Genomic DNA, 14,068 nt, shown 5'->3' on the forward strand with positions numbered 1-14,068 from the left:
TTGGTTGTATTCCTGAATTTAATTGTATATTTGTAATGTAAGATTGCAGTTATACAGTTAGTAATAAATGTGGAAATCTAACTCACTATTTTATCATGTTGTGGTTGCAACTAATCTGTTCTATCAGCCAGACTGCATCTAACAGCATGGCTCCGAGTTCGTTAATAAGACACGAGGGAATATGATTTGTGCTTTCTCATGTGTTAAGAATACTAACAAGTTTACACAAACTCTTTTGCTTCCCTGCAAATCTTGGCTGCGTTTTGTAAGACTCTGGGGACGAGGAATTACAATGAAAAACTGCTGCCATATTTGGAGATCATTTCTGACTTAGTACAGTTAGTGTTGGTTATTCTAACACTTCAATAAAATGAGAAACAGACTAGCTGGAGAGAAGCTTTAATCAGTTAGTTGAAAGAAAATTCTTAGATAACAACACAATGTTCTCTTGACTTTGTAATTTTTCTCCTAAACTATTGCTGCTAAGATGTTATTTTATATTTTTATTGCAGTAATCTGCATCCAAATCATGCTCTATTTACAGACCAACACTATTATTTTAAATGATGCTCTGTTCAAAATTTGCCTACTGTGTAGATTTTTGCTAGGGATGATTCTGAATAGCTAGTCAGCATTGTCATGTTGCTAATGTACACTAATTTTGTTCTAGTGCAGCATGTATATATCCAGTTGTTTAACTGGCTCTTATAAATATCAGTTGGCAGGAGGGGAATTAATGGTTTTTACATTCATTGTAAATATATTTGAGAAATTTACCCAAATTAAAAGCTGGGTGCCAGTTCCAGGAACAATGATCTCAGGTAACAGTTTGATCTCTTCACAATGTCTAATACTCATCCCTCTTCTTTTATTGCTGCTTCTCTCACTATGCAACTAATTTGCTAGTTGCAAACCAAGCTTGTTAACACTTATCCAGTATTCAGAGCTTCCATGTTATTTCAATCATTGGAGACTTTCCTGCCCTTGTGTATTGCATCAGATTCAAGAACTAGTTTCCTAAGCATAAGCCCAGTAAATGAAAACTGATGTGATTTAAAACAATATGACTTTAGAATTTTTTTTATTACAAGGTGACAGTTGATTTTGTGGAAATTAAATAGATTTATGGGATTGCAGTTGCTGGCACTATGTTGTTCTCTTCTTCAGTCCCAAGTGTGAATTATCTTTATTTGTTGAGCCCAACAATTGATGAAGCTTTGTTTCCTGTCACTGGAATTGTTTCTTGTGCGATATTGCATTTTCATTAAGTGGCTGTCTACGTTGGCAATGTTTGTGCTGGCCTTCCTACTTTAACTTACTAACCTTCTGATTGGTTTCACACGATTACTGCATATTCTCAAGTAACAGTCAAACTTGTGTAAAAGTCAACCACCAATGTTTGGCCAAAAAAATCTAACTTGGTTCTACGTATCTGCTTGCTGCAAAAGTCATACTTGCCCTAATGCAAACCTGATCTTTGGAAAGCAACTGTTCAGCTTTTCGTGTTTGCACAGAATAATAAAAATACTTTTTGGTTCCCTTTGCACTAGTTTTGGGTGTGTGTTTGTTACACTCTAACCTGGCAACTCTATGATTAGCTGATGAAATAATGTCAATGATTAAGGACCAAGATGATGGGAGAGACTGGATTTCAACCACATGAAGATATCATTCATTAATGTTACGTTTTTGGCTAAACCTTTGGTCTCAAAAACTTGACTTTTACATGAGTAAATATGATATCAATTCTCTTACATATGAACAAAAGTGAGGTTTTATTTCTAGGATTTAGAAGAGGGAGTTTTTTGTATATGTAAATTTTTAGTTTTCAGTTTGGAAAAAGCTACCATAATTTGTTTTCTATCATGGTTTTAGAAATAGATGTGTTGTTTCTTGTTTAAAGGGTCTTTTTTATTCTCATTTACCTTTTATATACCTGTATTTTTTTAATTCTTTTAGTTTGCTTGATTTCTATGTTGCCTTATTTTGATTTATCCATTTTTACAGATGCTCCCCAGTCATCCCTATCAGCTGCCCCTCCTTCCCAATCCCCTGCTTTTCCTGATGATGAAGAATTCAGTGACTTTATTCAAGGGCCTGAATCTGCCGCACCTGCGGCTCCCACCAGTTTCCAGTCCTTCCAACCCTTCCACCCCACATTACAGTCTGGGCTGCAGTCTGAGCAGGCTGCAGTTCCAGCGCAGCCTGTTACTTCAGCCCATCCCTCAGCTGCAGTTTCATTGTATGCTACAGCAGGGCATTCAGGAAAAAACAGCCAAGGTAACAAGTGCAAAACTTATTTTAAATTATACAAAACTTTATGCTTTTAAAACACTCATATTTATGAGATTTTGTAGTTGATAGATTTTAAATTCTTCAAGCTAGTTTATTAGTTCTCTTCGCCTGATAGAACATTTGCAATGATCAGTTTTTAGATTTTTGATTCTTTGTGCAAGAGCAAGGCATTTGATTTTTAAAAAAAAATTAATTGTTACCAATTCTTCAGGGATTGGGGTGCGTAATTTTAGATTCTGAGACTTCAATGAAGCATAGTTTGTGTTTTTTGCTTTACTAAGCGAGGAAACACTTCTTCCACCTCCTGTTTATTTAGGCCCTTCATTGGAGGAGAAAATGTTTGCTTCCTGTGATCTCAGCATGCCTAAGCAGGCAAATGTTAAATTTAACCAGTCTCAACCCTTGGCTGACATTGGGTCTAAAGCCTCAGTCTCAACTCAGTTTCAGCCCAGTGCCAAGGCCTGTAACTGGGCCATCCAAACTGAAAACCTCGCTGGTGTATTCACAACAAACAGGCCAAAGGATCCCGAACCAGAGACAGCTGCCAAAGAGAGTGGTGAGCAAACTTGCTTTTGTTTTTAATTTTCTTCAATCATTTGCCAAGATTCTGCAAAATCAGGAAAAATAAAACTTTCAATTTCTTTAACCTGTCAACATTCCTTCTTGAACTTTTCTTATCATGCAGTTGTCTTTGTAATCTATTATGATTTACTTCTGTTCAATGACAGGCCTTTGTAACTCAAAGCTGTTCAACATCCATTGAACTTCATTTAAGGAATGCTGCTTTACAGCTGTGTAAAACAGGTTTCCTTGCTATAAAATCACTCATCAACATATCAATAAAAATAAGGTACATTATACATTGCAAGTCATATTTAGATTTTGCATGTGCTCTTGTTAGTCAAAGAGAAATATAAATATGTCTTGCAGTAAATTTCTTTCTGGAGCTGTGATTGTAAAGGTAATACTAGATAAATCTCTATATTGAATATTTGTGCAGTGTGTTCCTGACTGGATTTTGAGTTTTGGTGTATTGATTATAGATGTGCAGCAGTTCACGGATGAATGCATTTCTTCTTAAAGTTCTTGAGATTTATGTTTGATTGACTCAATGATTTTAAAATAAAATATCTTCTATTGAACTTCTGTTTGTTGACTTGAACTGTATTTGAACTGTAATTCTTAGCAAATATGCCTGGAATAATTTTGCAAGTGCTTTGACATGAGAAGGTATGTGTTTTTTTTTTAAAGCTTTAGCTGCCGGAGAGTTTAAGGCCAAGCTTCGACATGTGATTTGTGTTTGATTGTACCTGCTTCATCTCCTCTCATTAATAAAAAGCACTTCCTTCTTAATGTTTCTCTTCATGATTTAAAGGTTTGCTAAATAAATGACATGGATAAATTAAGATGTCTATTACCATGATGATCTCGATTTTGTCATAACATATAATTCAGTACATGTCCACCAAAAGTATTCTGTTTGGTATACCACTACTTGTGTTTAATGTAACGAGATTATCAAATTGGCACTCATTTACTGTGTCTTAAGCTCTACATTCACGTTACCATTTCTCAGGCATTACTCACCGGAAACTTTAGGTAAAACATGAATTTCGTTTTCATTATTGAAGTCTTGTCAGATTTCATTGATTTTGGTATTTCCAGGTTTTAGTGAGGGAACCCAGAGTACAGATTTATAAAAATATCAATCAAGTTTCTCTGACAAAGGATCCGATCAGTAATCTAGTGATGCAACTATATTTACAGGCTTGCATATTATGGGTACAAGCATGTCTCAAAATTCTTTGAGCAGACAATTTAATTATTTTAAAAGTAGAAGTGGGTTGCAGTGTATTGATGCCTCCTTACCATAATAGGTTGCAGCACAACAGCATGAAGGGGTGTGATTTTGAGTCTGAGATTTCCTTGTTCCTCATCAGCAATGCTGTGGAGGTGCACTGGGTCGAAGTCAGGTGAAAGCCAGAAGAGAAAGTGATTGTGCTGATTCTTGTACTTCCTGTTGTTTCAGGGTAAAATTGGAGGAGATTTTGGAGTCTATGGAGTTTGGAGAATTGCATGAATTCAGTGGGGCACAGATCAGGGGCTGGCACCTTTAGAGAAACACACTAGCTCCCATTTCAAAAAGTAACTTACTGAATTCCCTTAGGAAGTGATAACAGGTTCTTGCACAATTTTTAATGAAATATTCTACACTTGATCCCTGCACTTTCAATTTGTCAGCCAATGGGGAAAGAAACTGATAAATGTAGTATTCTTACAATTTACTAAAAACAAAGAACTCAAATACCTTTTATTTCATCTAACTATTCTTTTTGGACATTTTTCAGAAATTCTGAATCTGAGCCCGGTAGGGTGATTGAACATGCCACAATGCTGCTTTCATTTTAAAAGTACTTTTTGAGTTATGTCTTGCACACATGTCATTCATATGTTACTATGTAACTTGTTTATTTTATTCCTTAGGTGTAGGAGTGTACCCGACACAGGAAACAATTCAGCCAATGTTACCACCTTGGCTTTTCAATGACAGTCTTGTCCCAGGTATAGTACACTTCATGATTGTTTAAAATTCTCGCTGAAAGTGGTGATTAATGCTGGTAGTTGGTCAGTATTCATAATTTATAATATCCAGTTGTGTGATCTGACTTCACAGTTTTCATTCCATGACAATTACACATTTAAACAATCCAACTATATGTAGAGTATCCCAAGCAAGTTAATTATAATTTAAAGCTGCATACACTTTCTGAATTTGGTGATTTGTAAATTCCTCCTATTCCCCAGTATTCCTAATTGTATCATTTTTGCAGTGATATCTTGGTTGTTGGGTTATGGATCGATTTACTGATCTTGCAACTCAGCGCAATGCATGAGGCTGGGGATTGAATATTTATTTGAGTTCAAATGCATTCCTGACGTGCACATTTACAAAATCTATTTAAACAGAACTCTACAAGAAAGTTCTAGAAGCTACTCTTACTCCAGCGGGCATTGATACAGCAAAGCTTTACCCAATACTTCTCTCGTCTGGATTACCAAGGGAGATGCTGGGTCAGATATGGGCTTTTGCCAATCGCGCAACGCCAGGCAAACTTACGAAAGAGGAGCTGTACACTGTATTGGCTATGATAGCTATGTCGCAGGTAGTGTAACATTGTTCAGTTTTAAAAAATCAGTTAATTTATGTGCAATCTGTTGGACTGCTTATTTTATAATTTTCAAATGAACTGTTTATATTACAGAATATTTGGATTGCTGAATCAGATGATTGCTGAATGCATTTTTTAATTTTCAAATTTAGAATGGAGAACATTCGACACTTAGTAATGTTGCAGGGGGGTCAGGACTGGCAGTTAAACATCCAAGGATTTACAACTTATCAAAAAGACAGGGAGGTGGGCAGAGGGGGCGGGGTGGTCTTGTTAGTTAAGAACAAAATTAAATCTATGGCACTGAATGTCATAGGGTCGGATGATGTGGAGTCTGTGTGGGTGAAATTGAGGAACCACAACGGCAAAAAAAACCATAGTGGGAGTTATGTACAGACCTCCTAACAGTGGTCAGGACCAGGGGCGCAGCATGTACCGGGAAATAGAAAAGGCATGTCAGAAAGGCACGGTCACGGTGATCATGGGGGACTTCAATATGCAGGTGGACTGGGTGAATAATGTTGCCAGTAGATCCAAAGAAAGGGAATTCTTGGAATGCTTACAGGATGACTTTTTGGAACAGCTTGTCATGGAGCCCACAATAGAGCAGGCTATTTTGGACTTAGTGCTATGTAATGAACCAGACTTTATAAAAGATCTTAAAGTAAGGGAACACTTAGGAAGCAGTGATCATAATATGGTAGAGTTCAGTCTGCAGTTTGAAAGAGAGAAGGCAAAATCGGATGTAATGGTGTTACAGTTAAACAAAGGTAATTATGAGGGCATGAGAGAGGAACTGCCGAACATCGACTGGAAGCAGAGCCTAGCAGGGAAGACAGTAGAGCAAAAATGGCAGGGGTTTGTGGATATAATTGAGGACACAATACAGAGGTTCAATCCCCCAAGAAGAGAAAGATTATCTGGGGAGGGATTAGACAGCCATGGCTGACAAAGGAAGTCAGGAAATGTATCAAAGAAAAAGAGAGATCCTATAAAGTGGCCAAGAGCCCTGGGAAATCAGAAGATTGGGAAGGCTACAAAAACAAACAGAGGATAACAAAGAGAGAAATAAGGAAGCAGAGGATCAAATATGAAGGTAGGCTAGCCCTATTAGAAATGATAGTAAAAGTTTCTTTCAATACATAAGAAACAAACGACAGGCAAGAGTAGACATTGGGCCACTTCAAACTGATGCTGGAAGGCTAGTGATGGGAGATAAGGAAATAGCTGGAGAACTTAATAAGTACTTTACGTCAGTCTTCAAAGTGGAAGACATGAGTAATATCCCAATAATTAAAGGGAGTCGGGGGCTGAGTTGAGTATGGTTGCCATTACAAAAGAGAGAGTGCTAGAAAAGCTAAAAGGTCTTAAAATTGACAAATCTCCTGGCCCCGATGGGCTACATCCTAGAGTTCTGAGGAAGGTGGCTGAGAAAATAACGGAGGCGTTGGTTGAGATCTTTCAAAAGTCACTGGATCAGGGAAAGTCCCGGATGATTTGAAGACCGCTGTTGTAACCCCATTGTTCAAGAAAGGATCAAGACAAAAGATGGAAAATTATAGGCCAATTAGCCTAACCTCGGTTGTTGGTAAAATTCTAGAATCCATCATTAAGGATGAGATTTCTAAATTCTTGGAAGAGCAGGGTCGGATTAGAACAAGTCAACATGGATTTAGTAAGGGGAGGTCATGCCTGACAAACCTGTTAGAATTCTTTGAAGAGGTGACAAGTAGGTTAGACCAGGGAAACCCAGTGGATGTGGTCTATCTAGACTTCCAAAAGGCCTTTGATAACGTGCCACACGGGAGGCTGCTGAGTAAGGTGAGGGCCCATGGTGTTCGAGGTGAGCTACTGGCATGGATTGAGGATTGGCTGTCTGACAAAAGGCAGAGAGTTGGGATAAGATGTTCTTTTTTGGAATGGCAGCCAATGACAAGCGGTGTTACACAGGGTTCAGTGTTGGGGCCACAGCTGTTCACGTTATATATTAATGATCTGGATGAAGGTACTGGGGGCATTCTAGCGAAATTTGCCGATGATACGAAGATAGGTGGACAGGCAGGTAGCACTGAGGAAGTGGGGAGGCTGCAGAAGGATCTAGACAGTTTGGGAGATCAGTCCAGGAAATGGCTGATGAAGTTCAATGTGAGCAAATGCGAGGTCTTGCACTTTGGAAAAACGAATACAAGCATGGACTACTTTCTAAACGGTGAGAAAATTCATAAAGCCAAAGTACAAAGGGATCTGGGGGAGTGCTAGTCGAGGATTCTCTAAAGGTAATCATGCAGGTTGAATCCGTGATTAAGAAAGTGAATGCAATGTTGTCATTTATCTCAAGAGGGTTGGAATATAAAAGCAGCGATGTGTTACTGAGACTTTATAAAGCTCTGGTTAGGCCCCATTTGGAGTACTGTGTCCAGTTTTGGTTCCCACACCTCAGGAGGGACATACTGGCACTGGAGCCTGTCCAGCGGAGATTCACACGGATGATCTCTGGAATGGTAGGTCTAACGTACGAGGAACAGCTGAGGATCCTGGGATTGTACTCATTGGAGTTTAGAAGATCAAGAGGAGATCTAATAGAAACTTACAAGATAATACATGGCTTGGAAAAAATGGACGCTAAGAAATTGTTTCCATTAGGCGGGGAGACTAGGACCCATGGGCACAGCCTTAAAATAAGAGGGGGTCAATTCAGAACAGAAATGCGGAGACATTTCTTCAGCCAGAGAGTGGTGGGCCTGTGGAATTCATTGCCGCGGATTGCAGTGGAGGCCGGGACGCTAAATGTCTTCAAGGCAGAGATTTGATAAATTCTTGATGTCACAAGGAATTAAGGGCTACAGGGAGAATGTGGGTAAGTGGACTTGAAATGCCCATCAGCCATGATTAAATGGTGGAGTGGACTCGATGGGCTGAATGGCCTTACTTCTACTCCTATGTCTTATGGTCTTATGGATTCAGGTGTTCATTTGGATCTTGAGGAACTGTTGACTGATATTTACCATCTTGCCACAGATTATTGGGTGAAATTATCCAATTTATTTACAATCCACAATCTTTTTGAATGTAACAAGAAAATACTGTGGATGGTAGAAATCTGAGAAAAACAGAAATTGCTGTAAATACTTAGCTTATCTACTCATCTCTGTGGGGTTTCCTGGAAATGTAGTCATTCCTCAGCAAAGCAGCAAAATGGTTGGGGGAGTATGAGTAAGGCAAGAATAAAGGGATAGGGTGGAAGGCAGGAGAGACTAAATTACAAAACAAATGATGGTGCAGGTAGAGAGAGATTGTAATAGAGCAAGAAATGAAAGAAAAGATAGGTTTGGAGAAAGTAAATTGGGAAAGCAACATCACTAATATCTGATGTGCAAAATAAAATGAGGTACATGTTATGAATCTCATGAAATTCATGAAATTTTCACTTCCTGTCACCTATTATTTATATAAAACAGTTTCTGATATGTTTGAATCTTCTTCATAACATGTAATCTCAATTTAAGAAAAATGTATAGTCTTCCTTTGAAAAAAGTGTTAGATTACAACTAATCATCTGTAACCTAGCAGCCCTTACCCATGACAGTGAATAATTAATAATGGAATTACTGACATAAGATTGCCATTATGATAGGCAATCTTTATGTAAGTTAATTATGCCAATTAACTATGTAAAGTATTATGCTTGGTAAGTAACCAGATTCAATTGGAATTTTCAGAAGCCTGATTTGATATAAGTTGCATTTATTCTGGAATATTGTGGGGGAAAATGTCTGTAATTTGTCCATTGTCATTTTAATTCTACTTTCTAATAGTCAGTGTTTTCTTTTCTCCCCGGCTGCCAGAGAGGCATACCTGCACTGAATCTTGAAAATCTCAACCAGTTTCCATCTGCTCCAATTCCTACGTTAAGTGGGACTGCATTGACTTTGCCTACTTCAGTGCCACAGCAACCTATGATGTCAGTGCCAGCTGGTGGAAATGTATCTATGCCTGTTCATCCAGGCCAGTCTGCGGTCAGAATGAATCTTCCTGTAGGTGGCAGTACGACTCAAGTTTCCAGTGGCTTTGTGACTTCTTTCCCTGGCAGCCAGGTAAGTACGAATGATATTCTTATGCAGCCATTTTTTGTTCACGAAGTACAGTAAATTAGAATCAAAAGCACACTAATTCTGTGATTAAGAACTAATTAAGAAAGTATTATAAATTACTAACGAAAATAAGGACAAGTGCTGAGGTAATCGTGTGTAATATCCTGTTGCCTTGGCCTTAACAATGAATATATAGCAGGTCACTTCACCTATACTCAGTATTCTGTACTGCACAGCAATACCATTTGCATCTAATACACTTGAGATAATAAATAGAAACAAGAATAGAATTTTGAAAAAGTTGAACAGCACAATTGCAGCTGACTCTCAAAAACCTACAAAAGTAAAAGCTAAAAGGAAAGAAAGCTTTCAATGCCAAACAATACATTCCAATAGATTCACCACTGTCTGGCTGAAGACATTTCTTGTTATCTCTGTTCTAAAATGTCTTCCTTTTACTCAAATGCTGTGCCCTCTGGTCCTAGTCTCCCCTACCAATGGAAACATCTTCCCAATATCCACTCTGTCCAGACTATTCAGTGTCAATAAGTTTCACTTAGATCCCCCTCATGCTTCTAAATTCCATCGAGTCTAGACCCAGAATCCTCAAACGTTTCTCATATGTTCAGCTTTTCATTCCTGGGACCATTCTGTGAACCACCTCTGAACCTGCTGTAGGGCCAGTATATCCTTCCTGAAATATGGGGTCCAAAACTGCAATTAATACTCCAAATGTGGTCTGACCAGAGCCTTAAAGAGCCTCAGAAGTACATCCTTGCCTTTATATTCAAGTTCTTCCAAAATCAATGCCAACATTGCATTTGCCTTCCTAACTACTGACTCAACCTGCAAGTTTAACCTGAGAGAATCCTGGACTAGAACTTTCAAGTCTCTTTGCACTTCAGACTTTTGAATTTTCTGCTCATTTAGAAAATAGTCCCTGCTTTTATTCTTCCTAGAAGAGTACATGACCTCTCTCTTTCCCACATTGTACTCCATCTGCCACTTCTATGCCCACTCTCCTGGTCTGTTTAAATCCTTCTGCAGTCTCCCCCGCCTCCTCAATGCTACCTTTCCCTCTACTTACCTTTGTATTGTCTGCAAACCTACCCAGAATGCCCTCATTTCCTTCATCGAGATCATTAATGTATGAAGTGAAGGGTTGTGGTCCCAACACTGACCCTTACGGAGCATCAGTTGTCACCGGCTGCCATCCTGAGAAAGACCCTTTTATCCCCACTGTCTGCATTCTGCCAGATAGCAGGCTTCTATCCAAGCTAGCCCCTTGCCTCGGACACCATGGGTCCCTTATCTTACTCAGAAGCCTCCTGTATGGCACTTTGTCACATGTTCATATACTGTCTTATAATGTATGATGATGTACGATGTAAATTACTGACTGAGCTCTGAAAGCTATGTGTTAACTTCTCGTAAACATTTTGAAATTATTACATCAGTTGTCAGCTTTTCATGTCAGCTTGTTGGACGTGCATCTGTTCTGAAATCGTTGGCTTTGTGTTAGGGTGCAATTCTATAAATAATGACAGCCATTGCAGTACCTTACGTAAAGAATTGTTTTTATTATTGAGCCCAGACACGGAACTACTTGCTTCTGAACTGTCCTTCGTGACTGAACCCAATCCTGTTCACGCTCTGTCCTCACACCCATACAATTTTTGTTAGTAGGCACTGATCAGGAGCTGGGTATCCTGGTTGATGTTTCCCTATCCACCAGTGTATGTTTTGTTTTCTTATTTGTTTTTTGTGTTAAACATTTGTCTTTTCCAGTTTTATTTTAGTTTTGAACTGCTGTAACTGCTCAAGGACTCTGATTTGTTTTGGCAGACCAATGCAGTTCAACCAGAAGAAATAAGTTATGTGGTTATCACTGGAAAAGGAATGACTATTTAATGAAAAGCATTATTAAAAAATAAACATTAAAATTTTTGAGTCAAGAACTTTTGTTTTAAATGATTAGCTCTTTGGCGAAGGTGTTTTTCACAGCACCAGATATTTTAATAAGAATGTCTGTTGGAGGGTAGACTCCTTAAACTCATGTTTGCAACTGTCAGTTCATGTGAATTGTCAAGGTTTACCATAAAAGTAAACCAAGTATGTTAATTTTTGAGTCATTCACCAGGATTTTTAAAAGAATCATTCAGATTCTTCTGACAGCTTGTTTGATATCTCAGAGTCCTTCATTTAAATTAAATATGTAACGCCTCATTAAAAAGTCAAAGGGTTAAATCCCTGAGATGTCATCCATGGGATACCAATTTAGGAATGCATAGGCCCAAATGCCATGGTTTTTCTGTCCAATCAGTGAATCAGCCTTTTTAAAAAAAAAGAAACAGGCTAGAAATTTTGATGTAAAAAAACACAAGATGCTGGTTCGTCGGCATTTGAGAAGAAGAAAGACCAAGCAGATCCTGCAGTAACCTGCCACTTTGACTGTTTCAGACATTTCCTTGGTTCTTTCTCAAAGAACTGCCATTTTAAGTTAGCCTACAATGTTAGGACTGCAGCCTCTTTAATCTCTATAATCTTGACTCTGGTGAAATTGTGTGAAGACTAAATTCAGTATCTAATTCAGTGTTGTTTATTAAAAAATTGCAAGCTGCTCATGAATTGTTTGTGTTTTGACTACTGGTTAGAGCATCCATGTGGGATGCTGGTTACATTATGAACATGTCTGGTAAATTTTGAGATAATCAAAAATAGTATACAAATCAATACAATAGCAGTAACTGAACAATAATTCCAAGGTTTAACATATGTTAAAAACTAAAACTTTCCCTTTTATCCAGCCTGCAAAATCTGACGATGATGATTTCCAGGAGTTTCAGGAGGCTCCCAAGCCTAACACAGCTGATGACTCATTCAAGGGATTCAAGAACGAAACCTCTGGAAGTTTATCAAAAACTGCAACCTCACAGAGCACAATCAGGTCTGACCTATTGACATGAGCTAGTTATCTTCGTGGTTAGATCTAACCAATTGATATTTCCAGTGGCCAACATAATAAACCAAACAGCCCACCAATGCTGTTTCTTCAAAGGAGTTAACAGACTTCTGCTGAATGGCTTCCTTCTGTTCTTCACTATTCTGTGACTCTGAGACCAAGAACATCTCTGTTATTAGCTTTTGAATCTGCTGTGTTTTCTTCCTCCTTGCCAAGCTTGAGCAGTTTGTGTACAGAGGAACCTCGATTATCCGAACAACACGGGCAGGGAGTATTTTGTTCGGGTAATCGAATGCCAGATAGCACAGTTTATTCTAGCGTCAGGACCTTGTGCTCCTGTTCAGATAATCCGAAATGCGAATAATCAACATTCGGAAGTTGAGGTTCCTCTGTAATTCATCTCATCCCATCATAAGCACTCTCTCTGCATAGTGTGATTCATGTTCTTTCTATAAGTAGTGAATTTTGATCTTTTTTTGTCTGTCTGAAAATCTTGTTTGGTTACTTATCCATGCACTGCTTTCTTCACTGCATCCCTCCAGCACCTAGTTTTCTTCCTGCTTCTCCCTTACGGCTATAATTCATGTTAATGATGAGATTCTATTTGGAGCATCTTGCTCAAGTATCTTTATTGACAGAAAAGTGGAAAGAAATTGAGTATAAGCCCCATTTCCACTTAGGCTGAAAATTAAAAGTTTAAAAAAAACTTTTATGGTTCAAAAGTAATTTCTTCATTTGGGAGTTGGTAAATTTTATTACTCTGGTTCACAGCTGCCCCATGGGAAACATGGTATTAACTTGGACACGAAAATACAAATTGAGCCAAGATTGAGGCTCCCAATGTTTCTTTGACCCAGGTGCCCCTTAGTGAAAAAGGTGTTGGGCCAGTGATGATTGGTGGTGCAATGTGCTACTGCAGGCTTCTGTCTCATTCGAAAATATTTCAAATGAGGTTAAGAATGTGGCACTCAAAATACAAAATGATGCTGCCTAAGTTTCAACTAAAAGTTGAAGTTCTTAACTGGAGAAAGGCCAATTTTCATGATATTAGACAAGAACTTTCAAAAGCTGATTGGGACAGATGTTCGCAGGTAAAGGGACGGCTGGAAAATGGGAAGCTTTCAGGAATGAGATACCGAGAGTCCAGAGACAGTATATTCCCAGTTGTAGGTATAGGGAATGCTGGATGACTAAAGAAATTGAGGGTTTGGTTAAGAAAAAGGAGGAAGTATATGTCAGATAGAGACAGGATAGACCGAGTGAATCCTTAGAATATAAAGGCAGTAGGAGTATACTTAAGAGGGAAATCAGGAGGGCAAAAAGGGGACATGAGATAGCTTTGGCGAATAGAATTAAGGGGAATCCAAAGGTGTTTTACAAATACATACAGGACAAAAGGGTAACTAGGGAGAGGATAGGGCCCCTCAAAGATCAGCAAGGCGGCCTTTGTGTGGAGCCACAGAAAATGGGGGAGATAGTAAATGAGTATTTTTCATCAGTATTTACTGTGGAAAAGGATATGGAAGATATAGAATGTAGGGAAATAGATG

The 14,068-nt window shown here is 38.5% G+C and overlaps 1 protein-coding gene across 8 annotated transcripts in view; it reads left to right on the forward strand.

The window, feature by feature from the left end:
• synrg (synergin, gamma) overlaps positions 1 to 14,068 on the forward strand; it is a 110,714-nt gene that overhangs the window by 21,561 nt on the left and 75,085 nt on the right. For 4 of the 8 annotated variants that reach the window (XR_015752328.1, XR_015752329.1, XM_043718368.2 and 1 more), the window contains exons 6-11: positions 2,008 to 2,280; positions 2,612 to 2,851; positions 4,780 to 4,857; positions 5,263 to 5,459; positions 9,311 to 9,559; positions 12,364 to 12,503. Coding sequence is in view for 6 of the 8 variants with exons in the window: in XM_043718368.2 (XP_043574303.2) it covers positions 2,008 to 2,280; positions 2,612 to 2,851; positions 4,780 to 4,857; positions 5,263 to 5,459; positions 9,311 to 9,559; positions 12,364 to 12,503 (1,177 nt within the window). In the remaining 2 variants the exon portion in view is untranslated. The remainder of the gene's footprint in view (positions 1 to 2,007; positions 2,281 to 2,611; positions 2,852 to 4,779; positions 4,858 to 5,262; positions 5,460 to 9,310; positions 9,560 to 12,363; positions 12,504 to 14,068) is intronic. The other 4 variants (XM_043718375.2, XM_043718376.2, XM_087977307.1 and 1 more) reach the window with 3 other exon arrangements.

The sequence above is a fragment of the Chiloscyllium plagiosum genome, unplaced genomic scaffold (genome assembly GCF_037043375.1).
Source record: "Chiloscyllium plagiosum isolate Xiang-an unplaced genomic scaffold, Cpla_swu_hap1 HiC_scaffold_31, whole genome shotgun sequence".
Lineage (NCBI taxonomy): Eukaryota > Metazoa > Chordata > Chondrichthyes > Orectolobiformes > Hemiscylliidae > Chiloscyllium > Chiloscyllium plagiosum.